Source organism: Anabrus simplex, chromosome 1 (assembly GCF_040414725.1).
Source record: "Anabrus simplex isolate iqAnaSimp1 chromosome 1, ASM4041472v1, whole genome shotgun sequence".
Taxonomy (NCBI): Eukaryota; Metazoa; Arthropoda; class Insecta; order Orthoptera; family Tettigoniidae; genus Anabrus; species Anabrus simplex.
In genome coordinates, this window is record NC_090265.1 from 1,407,712,248 (window position 1) to 1,407,730,838 (window position 18,591).

At 38.5% G+C, this 18,591-nt stretch overlaps 1 protein-coding gene across 2 annotated transcripts in view; it reads right to left on the minus strand.

The window, feature by feature from the left end:
* Iswi (Imitation SWI) overlaps nucleotides 1-18,591 on the minus strand; it is a 304,965-nt gene that overhangs the window by 148,842 nt on the left and 137,532 nt on the right. For both annotated transcript variants that reach the window (XM_068225541.1, XM_068225540.1), the window contains exon 10: nucleotides 15,083-15,248. In XM_068225541.1, coding sequence (XP_068081642.1) covers nucleotides 15,083-15,248 — 166 coding nt within the window. The remainder of the gene's footprint in view (nucleotides 1-15,082; nucleotides 15,249-18,591) is intronic.

An 18,591-nucleotide genomic window follows, 5' to 3' on the forward strand; every position in this document is an offset into this window, starting at 1 on the left:
AGAAAATTTGCCAAGCATGCTCAGAAAATTTTAAGCAAGCCTTGGACCTAAGGCAGAGACTGAGACCACTTCCATTTGACAGGTCAGGGACTCCTTGGAAAGAACTTGGCAAAGAAAACTGAATTTAGTCAAGAAGTATCAATACTAATAATGGAAGGAAGGAAGGAAGGAAGGAAGGAAGGAAGGAAGTAGGACTGGCAGAGTAAGCAATCAGGATGAATCTAGAGAAGCCAAGCATTGGTGATGTTTGGGCAAGGGGATATAATGAGGAAGAGAGAGGAAATTACTACAGAGTGCCTGCTAGTAACCCAAATCTGTTTTCCCTGACTTTTTCTTGTGTTTTCCATGAGATATTCCCATTTTCCCTACATTAAATTTAGTGGAACATGGTACTGTACCCGTACAGGATGGATACGTTATCATGATTTGAAACATTGATATATTATGGTAATACGAGCGTACAATTTGGGAATATATTGCTCACTTGGGAAATATTAACCACATCTGCAAGTACGAGCAGACAGAGCTGACTCCATACGGATTATTTCTGGACAACAGTAATTTCTATATGTTAAAAGCATGGTTAAGTTAAGCTGCTTTGCAAGGCAATATCAGATAAAGAGCCCATTCTACTAAGTGCAAGTGGGAAGGGGAGCCACGATGTACCATCCTACTAACTGTCACACGAAAACAAATGAAATTTCTGTTACAAGTGAGCTGGCACGTACACCAAATATTCTTAGAAATGGGGAAATAAATGTTCCCAGCCTACAGGCACACAGTCTCAAAGGTTAGCTACTGAAGGAAGAAGGAATATTTGAAATCCCACCTAACCCTAGTCCAGTAACAAAATTTCTGTTAGCATGTTACGGGAATACAGGAACGCCACCTTCGATTATATAAAAATGTGATCCGGATAACCACCCCAGTGATAAAAACCCTCAAAACGTGGAGGAAGGAAATTTATTTATATCTTTTAACTCCAGGATCGATTCTTAATAAAATATGATATGTGATTACAAGCACATTTGGTGATACAAATTTGAACAGCCAGATCGGCCTTCAAATACCTATTCGGGGAAACCAGTGCTCTCCCTCATATGCCCTTGGATGAACGAGCAAAAGATGACAGGAATTATATAAATAAGGCCTCTCGCCGAATGAAGAGGACAATCTAGAACAGTTACATCAGGGCCAAACCTCTGCCGGTCAGCGTACAATTATTTGCGCCGCACTTAAGCTATCTACAGTATCCAACTGAAGAACCGTATTTACGCGAATAATACCCGCACATTTTTTTTTTTAAATTGGGGTGCGGGCCGCACATTTAAAAAAAAAAATTGGGGTGCGGGTTTTATTTGTGTCAATGTTGGCATTATTCTTGCCAAATCAGCCTTCCTAAATTTAGGGTGCGGGATTATTCGGTGGCGGGTATTATTCGCTTAATACCCGTACTTACGCGAATAATACCCGCACATTTAAAAAAAATTGAGGCACGAAATAGGGATGCGGTTTTTTGCGTCAAAGTTGGCTTTTTTTTTTTTAAATAAGCCTACCTAAAGTTCAGGTGCAGGGATTATTCAGTGGCGGGGATTATTCGCGTAAATACCGTACTTTGTTTTAGTATTATTCGTAGTGACATAGAACAATGCAGTAGGGAATGATTTTAATCAACCATAAACTACTGGCTTCTGCCAGACACACTCGTACCAGACAGGATTGCTGAGCCTGCATTTTATCAGTGGACAGTATAACAATAATACAGGTAAATTTAAGAAGTCAACCTTTTCAATACAAAACAATTTTGTTGCTCTACTTAAGTCACAACATGTTTATTTCGGTACCGGTTTCAACAGTGAGTGAATGTCATCGTCAGCCGACTTTACAAATAAAAATATTTATAAAATCCTCCTTATCAATACAAATCAAGTCATCTGTTAGATGAAGCAAAGTCTATACATGTTTCAGCCTATTCTCAAGGCCATCTTCAGTAGCAAAACCGTAATTACATAATGCAGAAACAAATTAAAAATCGTAATGAAGTGAAGTGACAGTGATCATGATTGTGTGAGTTAAAAAGTCCTCTCGTCTAATTGATCATTCTTGAATTGTCAAATAAAACTTGCTGACTGTTAAAATGAAAACACTGTGCTGAAGAGTGTAGCGAGACAGTCAATACTATGGATTAAAACGTGTGTAACACTTGTAATGACAAAAAGGAATATATGGGTGGATGAAAAAAAAGTTTAAAAATAATGTACGAAAAGAAAGGAAAATCAAAGAGGGTAGGGAGAGTAGAGAAACTAGAAAACAACTAATGAGGAAACTGAAAAGAGTGAAAAAGGAAGCAAAAGAGAATTATATGAATGGCATACTTCAAGAGGGTAATTACCACAAAGGGAAATGGAAAAAGCTGTATTCAGGAATCAAAAAGAAAAAGGAATCCAAATGCCTACAATGGTGGGAGAAGGGGGTGAACACTATTTAACAGATACTGAAAAAGCAAACCTATATAGTAGGAAATTCAGAGATTTAGTAGATGATTGTCAGGAGTTGGAAACCGAAACAGAAGATAGTGAGGGAGAGAGACAGAGGGAAACAAGAAGGTTCTCATTCACAAATGAAGATATTTCCAGAGAAATCCAACTGCTTCAGCAAGGAAAAGCAGCAGGAAGTGATCAAATTACTGGGGAGGTATTAAAGACAATGGGGTGGTACATAGTGCCTTATTTAAAATTTCTCTTTGACTATGTCATAAATAATAGTGTAATACCAAAGGAATGGAAGGAATCTATAATAATACCAATTTTTAAAGGAAAGGGTGATAAAAGGAAACCAGAGAACTACAGACCAATCAGCCTGACCAGTATAGTTTGTAAAATACTGGAGAGTTTAATATCAAAGTACATCAGAGGGATATGTGATGATAAAAATTGGTTCATGAGGAGCCAGTATGGATTGAGAAAGAAATTTTCTTGTGAGGCACAACTGGTGGGATTTCAGCAGGACATATCAGATCAATTGGATTCAGGAGGTCAGTTAGATTGCATAGCCTTAGATCTTTCCAAAGCCTTTGATAGAGTGGAACATGGAATATTATTAAAGAAATTGGAGAGAATAGGATTGGACATAAGGGTTACACGTTGGATAAAAACATTTCTAAATTCAAGGGTTCAGAAAGTCAAAGTAGGAAATAATGTATTGCAGGAAGAGAAAGTTTGGAAGGGAATTGCACAGGGTAGTATAATCGGTCCATTACTTTTCTTAATATACGCAAATGATTTAGGGAACAATATAACATCAAAAATAAGATTGTATGCAGACGACATAATTGTTTATAGGGAAATAAATAACATTGAGAATTGTTCAGAATTACAAAGGGACCTTGAAAGTATCCAACAATGGGTTGAAGAAAATATGAAGGTTAATGGAAGCAAATCAACTGTTACAACTTTTACAAACAGGAGCTTTTAAAATGAATTTGAATATACTTTGGATGAGGTAGTTACCCCAAAAGATGGCAAGTGCAAATACTTAGGTGTGAGATTTGAAAGTAATTTGCACTGGAAGGGTCATGTTGATGACATTGTTGGGAAAGCATACAGATCGTTACATGTCATAATGAGGCTACTTAAAGGATGCAATAAAGAATTAAAAGAGAAAAGTTACTTAAGTATGGTTAGTCCATTATTGGAATATGCAAACAGTGTTTCGGATCTTCACCAAGAATACCTTAAAAGAAACAGATAGTGTGCCGAGGAAAGCAGCAAGATTTTTAACAGGGGATTTCAGGAGAAAGAGTTGTGTATCAGAAATGTTAAAGGAACTTGGATGGGAAACTTTAAGTAAGAGAAGGGAGAAAACTAGACCTATAGGACTATATATAGCCTATACAGGAGAAGAAGCATGGGGAGAAATCCGTGAGTGGCTTCAGTTGGAAAATAATTATATTGGCAGGACAGACCACAAATATAAAATTAGAAGGAATTTTAGCAGACGCGATTGGGGTAAATTTTCATTCATTGGGAAGGGTGTGAAGGAGTGGAACAGTTTACCAGGCGTAGTGTTTGATCCTTTTCCAAAATCTGTACAGATATTCAGGAAGAGAATAAACAGCAACAGAGAAAATAAATGAAGTGTTAGAGGGCATTTGACCAGTGCAGGTTATTGTAAATTTTAAAAAAATGTGTGTGAATAAATTAATTCCATCCCCTGGTCTACGGAGTTTGGACAGCCAAAGTAGGGGACTGCCTGTAGGGGTGAAGTACAGTGGGGACTTCAAGGGCCCTGGGACCGCTAAGGTAGCTGTGAAGGCCCTTCAGGAACTCTGAAAGGTGGTGGCAAAAGGGGCTCTGGTTAAGACGCAGCAGGTCGTTATGCTACTTAGGTTCCAGAATGGATTTAAAAAAAAGTAAATAAATGCAATGTAAAGTTTAATAGTATCATGTGAAGTAATTCCACATACTGCTTATCAGTTGACCATATTTGTAAGTAGTACAGGAGATATTATAAGTAGAATTTTGTAAACAATATAAATTTATTAAGGATGAGCTGTGTGTTTAATAGAAAAAATTGTTACCGTAAATTGTATAATACTGTGTTATAGGAAAATTTTCTTCTCTTATTAATTTAATATTTAGTGCTTGACAATGTATTTTAGTGTACCATTTGCCACCGAGGAAGACACCTCATTTGCAAATAAAGAGATTTTGATTTGAAAAAACTCATTTAACTTACTTGTAAATAAAAAGTTGTCGTCTCGAATGGAGATGACCTTTTCAGCCTCAAGTCACACTGACAACTAAGCCTGTGTGTGGCTTAGTGTGTATCTGTGTCGATGTGGTTTGGAGGGGTAATGGAGGGGGAGGGGCGATGTGAATCACGGAAGGAGAGTGTTGATGAAAGGGCGGGTCTTGTTCTAGAATGTCGGTAGTGAAACTAGTTTTTATTAATGAATTGTTCACAGATGAGCGGGACTAAGGTTTCCAATGAAATATTTTTCTTTCCATTGATTTCATTCAAGTTGTACACAGGATTGTTTTATTGGTCGATATCTATATAAATATTCTCTAGTATATTAAGTAAGGGACCTTTCTGTTCGTAATGCAGAATCTTTAAATCTTGATCAATTGTTGTGTATTTATGATTTTTCTCTCTACAATGTTCGCTCGTGGCCGAGTAGCAATTGTACTTTAGGGCATTGAGGTGTTAGGAGTATCTTACATTGAAGCTGCGGCCTGTTTGCCCAACATATGTTGAAAGACAAGATTGGCATTTTAATTTGTATATCCCAGAATTTGAAAATTTTTTGTTGCTGTTGACAGTGTGAGAATTAAAAAACATTTTTGTATTGGTGTTAACGGTCTTGAAAGCTACTTTTAACTTGTGTTTTTTAAAGATGTTTGAAATAGGATATATGTTATTATTATTAAAGGTAAATATGGTGAACCTCTCTTTACGGGAAGATTCTTTTTCTAAGGTGGTCTAGGGTTTACTCTTAAATTTATTGAGAATTTTGTTCATGAAAGCTTTCCTGAAACCATTAGCTTCGGCTATTGCATAAATGGTGTTGATTTCCTTTCTAAAATTCTTACGGGATAAAGGAACATTAAGAGCTCTGAAAATCATACTATTGTAAGGTGTCTTTTTCTGTGTTTTGCTACTGAAGATGGCCTTGAGAATAGGCTGAAACATGTATAGACTTTACTTCATCTAACGGATTACTTGATTTGTATTGATAAGGAAGATATTATAAATATTTTTATTTTGTAAAGTGATAACCGTCAATACGGAATGAGATTTATAACTTGCAATGGTAATGCCATCCAGGCTAGTAAGAAAGCAAACCTATATTGTAATTTGAAGATAAAGGTTGCCAAATTAGGTAAAGATTTATGTTTTTTAAGAAAACTCTCAACTAATGACGTCACACCTAATTTTTTAAAATTTGCTAAGAAAACTCACAGACACACGGCTAAAACCCGCGCGACACAACGAAAATTGGATAAAATTTGGATAAGAGAGGAAATTAAATTCCTTCAAAAGAAAAACGCTCTTCTTAACAATCTTTAAGACACTCATTTAGAAGTTTCGACCTTATTATGTCCTCTCGAATGGACTTCTTTTCAGGCTCACGTCACCAATAGACTCGATAAGGTTTTACTGAAAAAACAAAGCACTCTTGATAAGAAGTGGAATAACTTAATAAAAGCTTCCCACAATATCCCAAACACGCAGAATCGAACATTTTTCACCCGCCGTTAGTGAACCTCAGTCAAGTTGACCTTGATCCTAAGGACCTCAAGATACTGAATAAGGGACCAAAACATAACTAGGACACGTCCTTCAACGACAACGATTTAATCATTACGTTGGCTGAATCTGAATTAGTGGTTAATAGGTTACCTACAGACGTTCAAAATGAGGTTAGATATGACGTTAAGCGAAAGTTACTTTCTTCTTTCAATCAGAAACATACCGGTACTGGTAAACCCAATAATGAACAAGTGGCCAACATACGCAATCTCAAAAAGAAAATTAAAGATAACGATTTAATAGTAACTAAAGCAGATAAAGGTAATGCTACTGTAGTTATGAAGAAAAGTGACTACATAAATAAAGCACAATTCTTCTTTACTAACAATAAATTTTACGTAATAAAAAAAGATTCTACTAATAGAGTACAAAGAAAACTGAAAGCTTTAATTAAGAACCTTTTATTCTTGTTTAATGACCTAGAAAAATCAAAATTAATCATCATGAATCCCCAGTTATCTACGGCGAAAGCATTACCGAAGAGTCATAAGGCGGATGTCTCCATAAGGCCCGTTATTAACTTCAGTAGTAGTCCGACGTAAAAAATATCCCAATATATTCACAATTTTCTTAAAACACATTATTTCTTTCAAGCTAACACGTCAGTTAAAAATTCCCTGGAATTCTGCAATAGAATAAAAAATATCACGTTACAGAAACATTACACCCTTCACTCCTTTGACATAGTCAATATGTACGCGCATGTACCCGTCAAAAAAAACATCGAAATAGTAAAAAATAATCTTTCCAAATTCAGTAAATTGACTGTAGGGGAGATAGAAGAGTTGATACAGATCCTCAAGTTTACTTTAAATAATGGCTTCTTCACTTTTAATAACATCATATACCAACAGAAGGGTCTTGCTATGGGGTCACCGGCCTCGGGAATCCTCGCTGATATTTAAGTAGATTTCCTTGAATACACTCATATTATAGGTAAAATTAATGTGATCAAACATTGGACTCGGTATGCAGATGATACTTTTATTATCCTGGATTCTCACATTACTGACAGCAACACCGTTCTTGAATTACTTAATAACCTGGATCCGCACATAAAGTTTACGATAGAATCCGAGAACAACAATTCCCTTAATTATCTCGATTTAACTATTACTCACAATCAGAATAAAACCATTTCTTTTAATATTTACAGGACGCCCACTAGCACAAACACAATCCACCAAATTTCTCTACACCCAGAGACACAGAAGAAGACCGCTTACAATAGTATGATTTTCAGAGCTCTTAATGTTCCTTTATCCCGTAAGAATTTTAGAAAGGAAATCAACACCATTTATGCAATAACCGAAGATAATGGTTTCAGTAAAGCTATCGTGAACAAAATTCTCAATAAATTTAAAAGTAAACCCTAGACCACCTTAGAAAAAGAATCTTCCCGTAAAGAGAGGTTCACCATATTTACCTTTAATAATAATAACATATATCCTATTTCAAACATCTTTAAAAAACACAAGTTAAAAGTAGCTTTCAAGACTGTTAACACCAATACAAAAATGTTTTTTAATTCTCACACTGTCAACAGCAACAAAAAATTTTCAAACTCTGGGATATACAAATTAAAATGCCAATCTTGTCTTTCAACGTATGTTGGGCAAACAGGCCGCAGCTTCAATGAAAGATACTCCGAACACCTCAATGCCCTAAAGTACAATCGCTACTCAGCCTTGAGCGAACATTATAGAGAGAAAAATCATAAATACACAACAATTGATCAAGATTTAAAGATCCTGCATTACGAACAGAAAGGTCCCTTACTTAATATACTAGAGAATATTTATATAGATATCGACCAATATAACAATCCTGTGTACAACTTGAATGAAATCAATGAAAAGAAAAATATTTCATTGGAAACCTTAGTCCCGCTCATCTGTGAACAATTCATTAATAAAAACGAGTTTCACTACCTACATTCTAGAACAAGACCCGCCCTTCCATCAACAACCTCCTCCCGTGATTCACATCGTCCCTCCCTCCTCGCCCCTCCCCCTCCATTACCCCTACCAACCACATCGACACAGATACACAGTAAGCCACACACAGGCTTAGTTGTCAATGTGACTTGAGGCTGACAAAGTCATCTCCATTCGAGACAACTTTTTATTTACAAGTAAGTTAAATGAGTTTTCTTTTCCTACATTATTTTTTAACTTGTTTTTCATCCACTCATATATTCCTTTTTCTCATTGCAGATGTTACACACGTTTTAATCCATAGTATTGACGGTCTCACTACACTCCTCAGCACGGTGTTTTCATTTTAACAGCAAGTGTTATTTGACAATTCAAGAACGATCTAACAGACGAGAGAACTTTTTACCTCACAATCATGGTCACTGTCACTTCACTTCATTACGATTTTTAATTTGTTTTGCTACTGAAGAATCCTTGAGAATAGGCTGAAACACATAAAGACTTTGCTTCATCTAACGCAGGCTCAGCCAACTGGCTGGCGTGTGATGTAAGAGAGACCGTGTGACGTCGGAGAGACCATGTGACGTAAGAGCGCAGAAGGTGGGGAGCCGCTGTTGTAGACTGGACACGAAGAGACAGCCTCGCTTTGTAGTAAACATGTGAAGTGCCATACATGCTGGTGGCTACGGCTTTTATAGACACTTTTCACAACAAGCCACACAAATCCTTCTTATTTAAAAATTTCTCTTAGTTCTCTATCACACTGTAAATCTAATAACTCTAACTGTAAGTCTAGATCAACGTTATCTACAACTGAAAATGGCATGGTTGAAAGTTTGTATCACGCTGCAAATTATGATCAGTATCAAGGCGAGGAAAGGGTACGTGTAATTACAGAACTAAAAGGTAAAATAAATGACCATGTTGAGCATTCGATCAGCGAGTCAGCAGTTCGAATGAGTTATAAAATTTCATATTTAATTACAAAGAAACTTAAACCGTTCAGTAGTGGTGAATTCGTAAAGGAATGTTTAATTCTAGCAGGTGAGGAGTTTTGTCTAAATATCATTCAAGAGTTCGAAGCTACCAGCTTGTCTGTGCACACAGTATCGACAAAAATTCAAGACCTATCTGATGATGCCCACCTACAATTATCAGAACTGACAAAAAGCTTCCGGGCATACTCCTTAGCAATTGACGAGGACACATATTTCTGACACGGCCCAGCTAGCCGTTTTCATACGAGGGGTTGACAAAAACTTAACAATTTGGGAGGAAATACTGGATTTAGTGCCTATGAAGAATACCACGAAAGGCATCGACATTCTCAACTGCATTGTAAGTGTTGTTGAAAATGCTTCTTTGTCATGGAACAAACTAGTTTCAATAGCAACAGATGGTGCACCTTCTATGGTAGGGCGCAATTCTGGAGTAGTTGGGCTCATAATATTAAAAAGAAAGGTTTCCCTGATTGCATAGGTTTGCAGCGGGAATGTAGAGTATATTAGGTTCCACATATGCCTGTGAACGAATCTTTTCTATTTTAAATCAACAAAACCAAAATATTGAAGCCAGTTGTCAGATCACGATTTGAGTGCTCTTAAACTTAGTGTTTCCTCAAACATTAACTCCAAATATTGCAAAACTAATAAACGAAACAAGACTACAAAAATCAAAGAAACCCACGAGTGGCAACTGAGTATCGATATCATGAGATAAAACGTATGTTTCGAGTTTACAGACTACTCTCTGTACTATTTTTGTTGTAAAACTGTGCTGTTTGTTACTATTGGCACTATTTTTTACAGTGGGTGATATTGTAAAACACAGCAATTTTGTGTTCAATATCAGTTCCGAAGATTCACCGGAAAAAATTAGTTTAGTTTGTATATGTAGAAATAAAGTTGCTTTATAACTTTTATATTAATTCATAACAAAGTTATGTTAAATAAATTATGTGGAGAGAAATCTGTACTACACATACCTCATTGTACTACCTGCAGCCCTTGGGCCTCCCTCTACGAATGAAGTTGCATTTCCTCTCGCCCCTCAAGCCTTCACTTCTCAGTTACAGTACTAAGTACTTCGTTTCGCTGCCCGAGCAGAGTGTGCGACGTGTTACCTGACATCACACGTACTCGCAGTTGGCTGACCCTGATCTAACGGATGACTTGAATTGTATTGATAAGGAGGATTTTATAAATATTTTTATTTGTAAAGTGATAACCGTCAATACGGAATGAGATTTGTAACTTGCAATCAGCCGATCTTACAAAGAGGGCCAGAGAACAAATTACACAAGAAAATATGCACACATAGAATACAGGTCCTTAGTAAAATTACCCTTAAGAATAAGTGGTCATAGATAAAATACAAAGAATGATAGAGCTTAAAAATGAATCTTCAGTTGCTGACAAGTTAAAACCTTGAGAGTCTTATATAATCTAGAAATGAAGATGAGATCACATTTGATGTAAAGTCTTAATCTTATAAGTCTTCTGCTACTAACAATTTGACCTTGTGAGTCTTATGACAATAGGATCACATTAGATGTTGTCTTGATTGTATATAAAATATTTTTTGTTTAAAACTTGAGTGAACACTTTAAGAACTTAGTGAATAGTCTTCCTGTGAAAAAATGAAGTTGATCACATGAAAGCTGTGCAGCTGTAAGTAATTGTTTGTGCTTTATCTGATTTTTCTAAGCTAGTGTTGTTCCATACTACGAAAGGTAGAGAACATTACAAGTGAAGGTCACTAGTTGTTTGTGTGACCAATGTTTCTCAGTCCTATGCAGATCCTGAAGCACAGAGAAAGGAAATAACCTAATTAGAAAAGCAAAAGACATATATATTACAAAGGAGGGAAAGAAGAATAACGACGTGTAATATGAAACTCACTTTGCGCAGCCTGCTGCGGGGCTTGAAGCATGGATGGGAACTACGAGCTGGGACGTGTGTGAGTCAAGGGCAGGGCATAGGTATGGGTAGGCGGGAGAAAGGAGATGGTTATGAGGAAGGGGAGTGAGGGACAGTTGTGTGAGGGGAATCCGGAGGGCGGTGTGGTAGGGGTACTGAACCATATCGATATATGCTTCAATTGTATACCATTTAGTTATGGATAACACTGTGGGATTATTTATGCATTATTGCTTGGAGTCAAACAAAGGCCAGCTGTGTTCTAGACCGCGCCTATGTTAGGGACAAGTCAGTACAGAGCCAGAATCTATGCGTATTCTCAAGTTTGAAAGAAGTCGTTGAGGAAGTGCCACCGCATCGCTCTTTGTCTCCGAGTTCGAATTCAACCAACCAGAAGCAGGTAGGGGAGATACAAATTTGCATAGCCAGTGATATCGAATTTTCTTTGATTGGAGTAAGATGGGGACACGAGAGTACCTCAATCTCGTATGAAAGTCTGTAACGATAGTGGCATTGATATCTAAGATAAGAGGCATATAAAACATTGTATCGGAATATATGAACCTCGAGTCGGAAACATTATGCAAATGTGGTTACGTGTTGATGTCAAACACTTAGATTTGAGCCAAAAGCTTAGGAAGCCAATGTAGACAGAATATTTGGGGCTACAAGTATAACATTTTTCGAAATAAGTTTTGTTTTAAATATGTTTTATTGCATTTTCCCGCAAGTTAATAAAGACATAGAGGGAGTTCGTTAGGCAGTTTCTGCATGCCGAGTTATTGATTCATATTGATTGCTTATTTGTTTAACACATTGCGGACGAGAGACGAATTCACTCGTGTTTGGCTGGCCACGCGTTGTGGACGGGAGACGAGTTAACTCGTCTTTACGAGACTTGTATGTTCGGTGACATCTGTCAAAATTTCTGAAACTATCTGGCTGTCAAGGTTACTAGAATCTCGGCGTTGAAGATTCCATGTTGGATTTGCTTTACGTTCTTCTGTTTTATGATTCATTTGCCAAGTTTTCTGACCTCTTATTTACATCGTTCTAGGAGCCATATGGTGGCTAAGGAAAGTACAATTGAAAAAAGGAAGAGAGACAATGAGAAGAGTCAGCAGCAAGAAGACTATGGTCCTGGAATGTTCTGAGACAGGGGTGCAAGTAATAAAATCTTAACTGCAGTCCCCCCCACTTTTAGATACCCAAACTATTATACCTAGAGATGTGAAATTTTGCACACTCATTTATGACTATACAGTGACACTAAAACTGCAGACTTTTTAACCGTCCGGCTGTACGAGCAGCCACACTCAGTGCAGCAAATTCCATTGTTTTCACTTTCCTGATGAACGTAGCGATCTCCCGCCTTGGCAGCCAAAGTATGCTTTGTTCATTATATTACCACTAGGTTTCAATTCAGTTAATTGCTTATCTGGCTCTTGTCAGTCATCCATGGGCTGTGGAAGTTGACAGGTACAGTGACACCACACTGAGTGAACGTGCGCTCGCTCCCGCAACAGTTTATTTCGCACTTGGTGTAGGACGTGTTCATTCCGTGTGTGCTTGTTTAATTATAAATTATATAGCTCGTCCGTTGTGATCTAAGTATTCATATAACTTTTCTCATTGTGGAAGTTCTAATATTATTTTTCACATCGGCAAATAAGTTTCAGATCAATTTCATCACCGAAATATAAGAGATTCCTTTTGTTTTATTCACAAATAATTCCTTGATCTAAACAAACATTCAATTTCTTTTGAAAACGCTGTAAGATTGGCAACTGTGGAGGACATTCATCAAGTCCTTCTAGAGCTTTCCAATGATCCAGATCTTCAACCTGAATTCCACAAGGAACTGGACGGAGACTAGGACAATAATCGCTGACATGAAGTAAGCATTTTGTATACTCTGATTGCAAAAATTACGGAAAAAAATGCGTGCAATACTAAATAAGTAAACAAACATTTTCCCCACCCACAACACAAAACCACGTGCCTTTATCCTAATTTCTACCACTGTATCAGCCAATAAATTTGTCCACTTGATTCTTGTAATTATTTTCAGTGTTCCTCAACATTCTTCAGTATTCCACAATAGGTCATCTATGATGTGTCAATTTGATTATATAGGTTGCATACTGCACCACTTCTTTATATAGCAAGAGGCAATATATCTTGTAAGTTGAGTGCATTATTTATCTTCCCTTAACTGAAATTATCCGACGTGTATAACATAATCTTTTATGTTTTGAAAACATAGCAAAAAAAGGTAAGTCACTTATCAACGAGAAATCAATGCATAAGTTATAAGTCCAGCTCTGCTACCAAAATAAAATACAGTAGAACCTATTATACGTTCCCGGAAACTACGTTTTCCCGTACTATTCGTTCAAATTGCGTGGTCCCGTGAGCATCCTAATTAAATCATGTTGTAAAATTCCCGCATTATCCATTCCTCGAAGAAACGATTGCCCAAATAAACCATCCAGAAATTTCAGTCCAATCAACGCTAAATCCTCGAACACGCATTTTGCAAGAAACTGTATCGTACGAAAGGACGGCTACGGCATACTTACGGATCTTGGTGTTTATGTCCCGCCATTGTGGTAATTTGAAGTACTGTACTGGAAAAGCGATCAGCGGTGAACTTGCATAAGGGGTCATCTTAGCATCGCATTCGGGTAGCATTGTTTAGAGAATCCTCGGAAATCAAAGCAGAGAGTGTCCACAACAAATGGAAAGAGACAGAGCGCCTTTCGACAGCTCTATTTGAAGACGGAACGAGTTTCATTAAATGTTCGTACTTGCAAAATGTCTACATTATGTTCAGGGTTGGATGTTTATTTTTTTACTTTTTTCGAGTGTATCGCCAAACAGGTTTTCGGCATTTCCCTCAGGGCACTGTATAGTCAATGGGCCTTCAGGTAGAAATCGAAACTGCTCCTCTTAAGTAACACAAATTTAGTATTTTAATATTATCGTAGGTATACGATTATGTTATCGAGATCAGAACAGATGTTGCACCTTGCATACACAAAGCCATGGGAAGTTTTGGGATTGCCTATTACTCTTTTCATCCTAATATAAGACTGAGAATTCATGTTTTTGTGTTAAAATGTTATAAAAGCCACAGTCATTTTATTTGCGCATGTTACATTTAAAAACCTAGTATCATTTCGCACTTGTACTGACTTGTATTTATATAGCGGACGTGTTTCCCAGCCGAGCTCAAGGTCGCGAATAATCGTAATTTCGGAAGTGTTAATGATAGTGACGGGCAGAATGCATTCGAGAACTTGAGGATTGATACTTTCTAAACCATATTCTCGAGTTCAACATAACCTTTAAAAGTCGATGTAGTCTAGGCCTAATTTAAGCGGTACAAGATTTCCATAAACTGACTAGGAAGAGCATACCGGTGACCAAATTACAATGGAAGATTTAAAAAAAAAGGATTTTGCCATCATGTTGGACGCTTTTGTATCTAATGTACTTTACTTTATTAGATTAGAGAATGAAAAACTACTTGTGGTTGATTGTTTGGCTTGGCGTTACGAGTATTAGATTTTTCGAAAGTTTGGCTGATCAAAGTTGCTGAACTGAAAGATTTTCAAAGGAATATGATAAAGTTTTCAGAGGAAACTGACGAAGTTTCCCCGGTAAAAGTGAATGTAAAGTTTCGAGATTTTTAAGTCGCGTACTGGTAATCAACGTTTGAAGCCAGACCTGCGGTCTAACTTGCCTGCTTCTCACCCGGAAAGCCCGCGTTCGATTGCTGGCGTGGTTCCTCCAAAAACGGAGAACCGAGGTTCCACTGTAAAACTACTTACGAAATATCAAAGCCTCAAGCATAAAACATTTAATAAAAGCAGTGAAATAAGCAAGAACAAAAAACAGTTTACCCACCAAATGTTCATCAGTTGTGTAAGGCGGGCCAGGTTCAGCACCATCAAACAAATATGGATGATTAGTACATTTTCGGAGCTGCATGAGAATGTTCTGCAGTCTCATCTTCTCTATTTTCCCAGCACCATTGACAACATCAATATCCTTCATTAACACCTTTGTATACCTAGAAAGTACAAAGAACTCCAATGAAAACAACTGATAAAACTAATAACTTCAAGAAATCCTTCACAACAAGTAACACCACCAGCATGATTCTTGTGACAAAGCATCTGATAAGTGGTTTTTAACTAAATAAGGTCTCCTGATTTCAGAAATGTCACTGTTTATTTTTTGTATCACATCTAGTTTTAGTGTTAATCGCCCTTTACTGTCTGAAAATGTGTCACTGCAGCTCAGGGCTGCTTTGCAGTAACAGTGACTCGGTTGTTAGTGTGGCTGCCGTTTGCTTTTTTATTGTTGTGCATGTTTGTCAATCCAATTCCCCTCCACCAAATTTGACCCTTCCATTGAACTCTTCCAATTTCAGAGTCTATTTTTAGAAATGTTACCACCTGAAATGCAGTGTTGCAGCCCAGTCCGGTGGCAGTCAGTTGTGTCATGAGTGTACGTTTCTAAATGAGCCTGCACAAGGCATGTGTTGTGCTGTGAAAATGGGAGACTGGATATGGAAATTTGTAGAAGGATACAACTGAGGAGTGTCTTCTACCACCAGGTACAGAGATTAATATGCTAGGGGCTTTACGTCGCACCGACACAGATAGGTCTTATGGCGACGATGGGATAGGAAATGACTAGGAGTTGGAAGGAAGCGGCCGTGGCCTTAATTAAGGTACAGCCCCAGCATTTGCCTGGTGTGAAGATGGAAAACCACGGAAAACCATTTTCAGGGCGACTGATAGTAGGATTCGAACCTACTATCTCCCGGATGCAAGCTCACAGCCGCGCGCCTCTACGCGCACGGCCAACTCGCCCGGTGAGATTAATATGGAATAAAGATGTACCAAGGAAGGCAAACGAAGTAATGTACAATATATTGACATATTCAGAAACTTGGACAATGGCAGAGAGATGAGAGTAGAGTAGAGGCACCTGAAATGAAATTCCTGAAGAGTATGGTACAGAAGACAAGGAGGGATAGAGTGATAAATGAAGATATTCAAAAAGAGGTAAATGGTGAAAACTGAATGACAACTGGAACAGAACAGACTGAGGTGGTTTGAACATGCCAAGCAGATGAAAGAAGAAAGACTGCCAAGAAAAACACTAGAAAGATGACAAGGAAGAACAAAATTGCAATCAATGGACACTGAAGAACAGCATAGGACAATGAAACCTGGACTGGAATACAGTGTTGGATGAGGAATGGTGGAGAGACAAGATGAAGTGGAGAGGAACCATATTTGCTCCAACCCAGTGTCGGCTGGAAAAGGAGAAATTATGATTATGATGATGATGTATCATGAAAATGGCGAGTGTGTCAGGAATTAGAAGACGTGTGAATAAGCCAGACTCATTCTGTTACGTGTGTGGGTGTTATATAATGAAGGGGCGAGTAGGAACTTCATTGGTGAAAATTATATTATGTGTATTTTAAAGCAAAATTAGGACTCTCGGATAAGGTGTGGGCTCTCCACATAATCCGTAAAACGTGCCTTGAAAACCTATGACAGTGAAGCCATGGGAAACATAAGGCCCTTGCATTCAGGACAGGGTTGGTTTGGCATTAGCCCCCGGACCATACCAGTGATTTACTTTTGCCTGTGTTAAGAAGCTGGATTTAATAAGAAAAACACATACAATATTGTGTACACAAATTTCAGGTTAGCGATGAGACCCATTCCTCACGGACCAGAAATTTCAGTACCTTGACCTCCTACCAGTTTACCCGACTCTGAAGCTTCCTGAAAATTATGATGACAAGCAAGTTTATATGCATTTTTCAGCAGCCACAGAAGCAGGAAATCCACAATTGTTTAACCAGCCAGAGTTAAATTTAATGTCTCACAAAAGAAAAAAAGTGAACCGTTAGGGTCATGATTGAATAAAAAAGCCATCTTGCACCTGGAACTACCTCTTCTTGGTATTATATCCTATCACCTGTTGTAAATTTCGCCTGGCTAACTCACTGGTGAACACTTGTGAACTGACATGCTGAGGTAGGCAGTCGGTAGTCATCTGTTTCAACTGTGATTCAAGGATGTAATCTCCATGTGCAGCGATTGGCTTTTGTCAAAATGGCAGCTTTGTTGATGTTCTCGGAGTGAAGTGTTTTGTTTGTGATACTGTGATTAAGGTTATGTGTGTGTTAACTTATAGATATGAATAAATAATTCTGTACCAACTGACAGAATCTCGTGTGCGTCTTTGTGGATACGTTAAGTGGCGACCGTGACAGGATTAATAGAATACATTGGAATCGAAAAATGAAGAATGACCAGAGGACCGTGGTGTTGTTTACACAGTTAATTTCCTTGGCTAAAAACACTGAGGCCCAATTAGGAAAACTTGAGAACATCGAGAGCCAGTTTGGAACACTCGAGGAAGAGGCCCAGTTTGGAAATCTCAAGGGGAACATTGAGGCCCAGTTTGGAAAACTCGAGGAGAAAATTAGTTCAAGACCGGATTGATATCAGAGGAGGGGGCGGAATACCCGATCGCTGGACTTTGCGGGCAGGAGATAGAAGTACAACGCAGCCTGCAGTCATGTTCGACCTGCGAGGAAACTGTGGGAGAGTTCAGCGGGCGCAGCAGTGTCCACCAACTGAGAGCCGACTACCGAGTCCAGCTGCAGGAGAGGACTCAATGCACCAATATAATGCCGCAGGTATTCGACGCCGAGACCGAACAACCAGACGACGCGACGGTGAATGGGCCGTACCAGTATGACACCAAGAGCAAGTCGCTCGACAGCCGCAGTAAGCTCCACGGCACCGTGAACTGTCCAGGGAGGATGTTCAGCGTGGAGCAGAACTAAGGGGAGGCTCAGATGATGTCCCAGGAGATGGAGGCAGTGATGGCAATGACACAGCCAGTGCGAACCCCTCTAGGAGACGGAGTTCCAATGAGGTCCAAACCGACAACCAACAAACGAGGGTGCCACCTGACAGAACACAAAGGTACAACCGAGGGAAAAGCTAGCGGAACTTCCAATGCCACGCAAGAGCCTGTGGATCACCATCACCAGGAACGGACATACCATCGACCGGACCCAGCCGACCCACCATGGGAAGGTGGTGGTCCCCGATGGAATCGCCGGGCTGTGAACTGTGGACTTCGACAGCGCCAACAGGAGGGCTGTGAGACTGAGGAGGGCTGTGTGACTGAGGTGGTCTGTGTGTAGTTAAATGGTGAGGACCAAGAGAGTGTGACAAAGTTTGGAAATTGTTTCAAGTTATAGGGGGAACATTGACGCAAGTGCGATAAACGGACATAACTCGAAAACAATATTCTCTCTCCCATGGGTAACTAATGCAAACATCAAGCTCAAATTATATTATTTTACGATT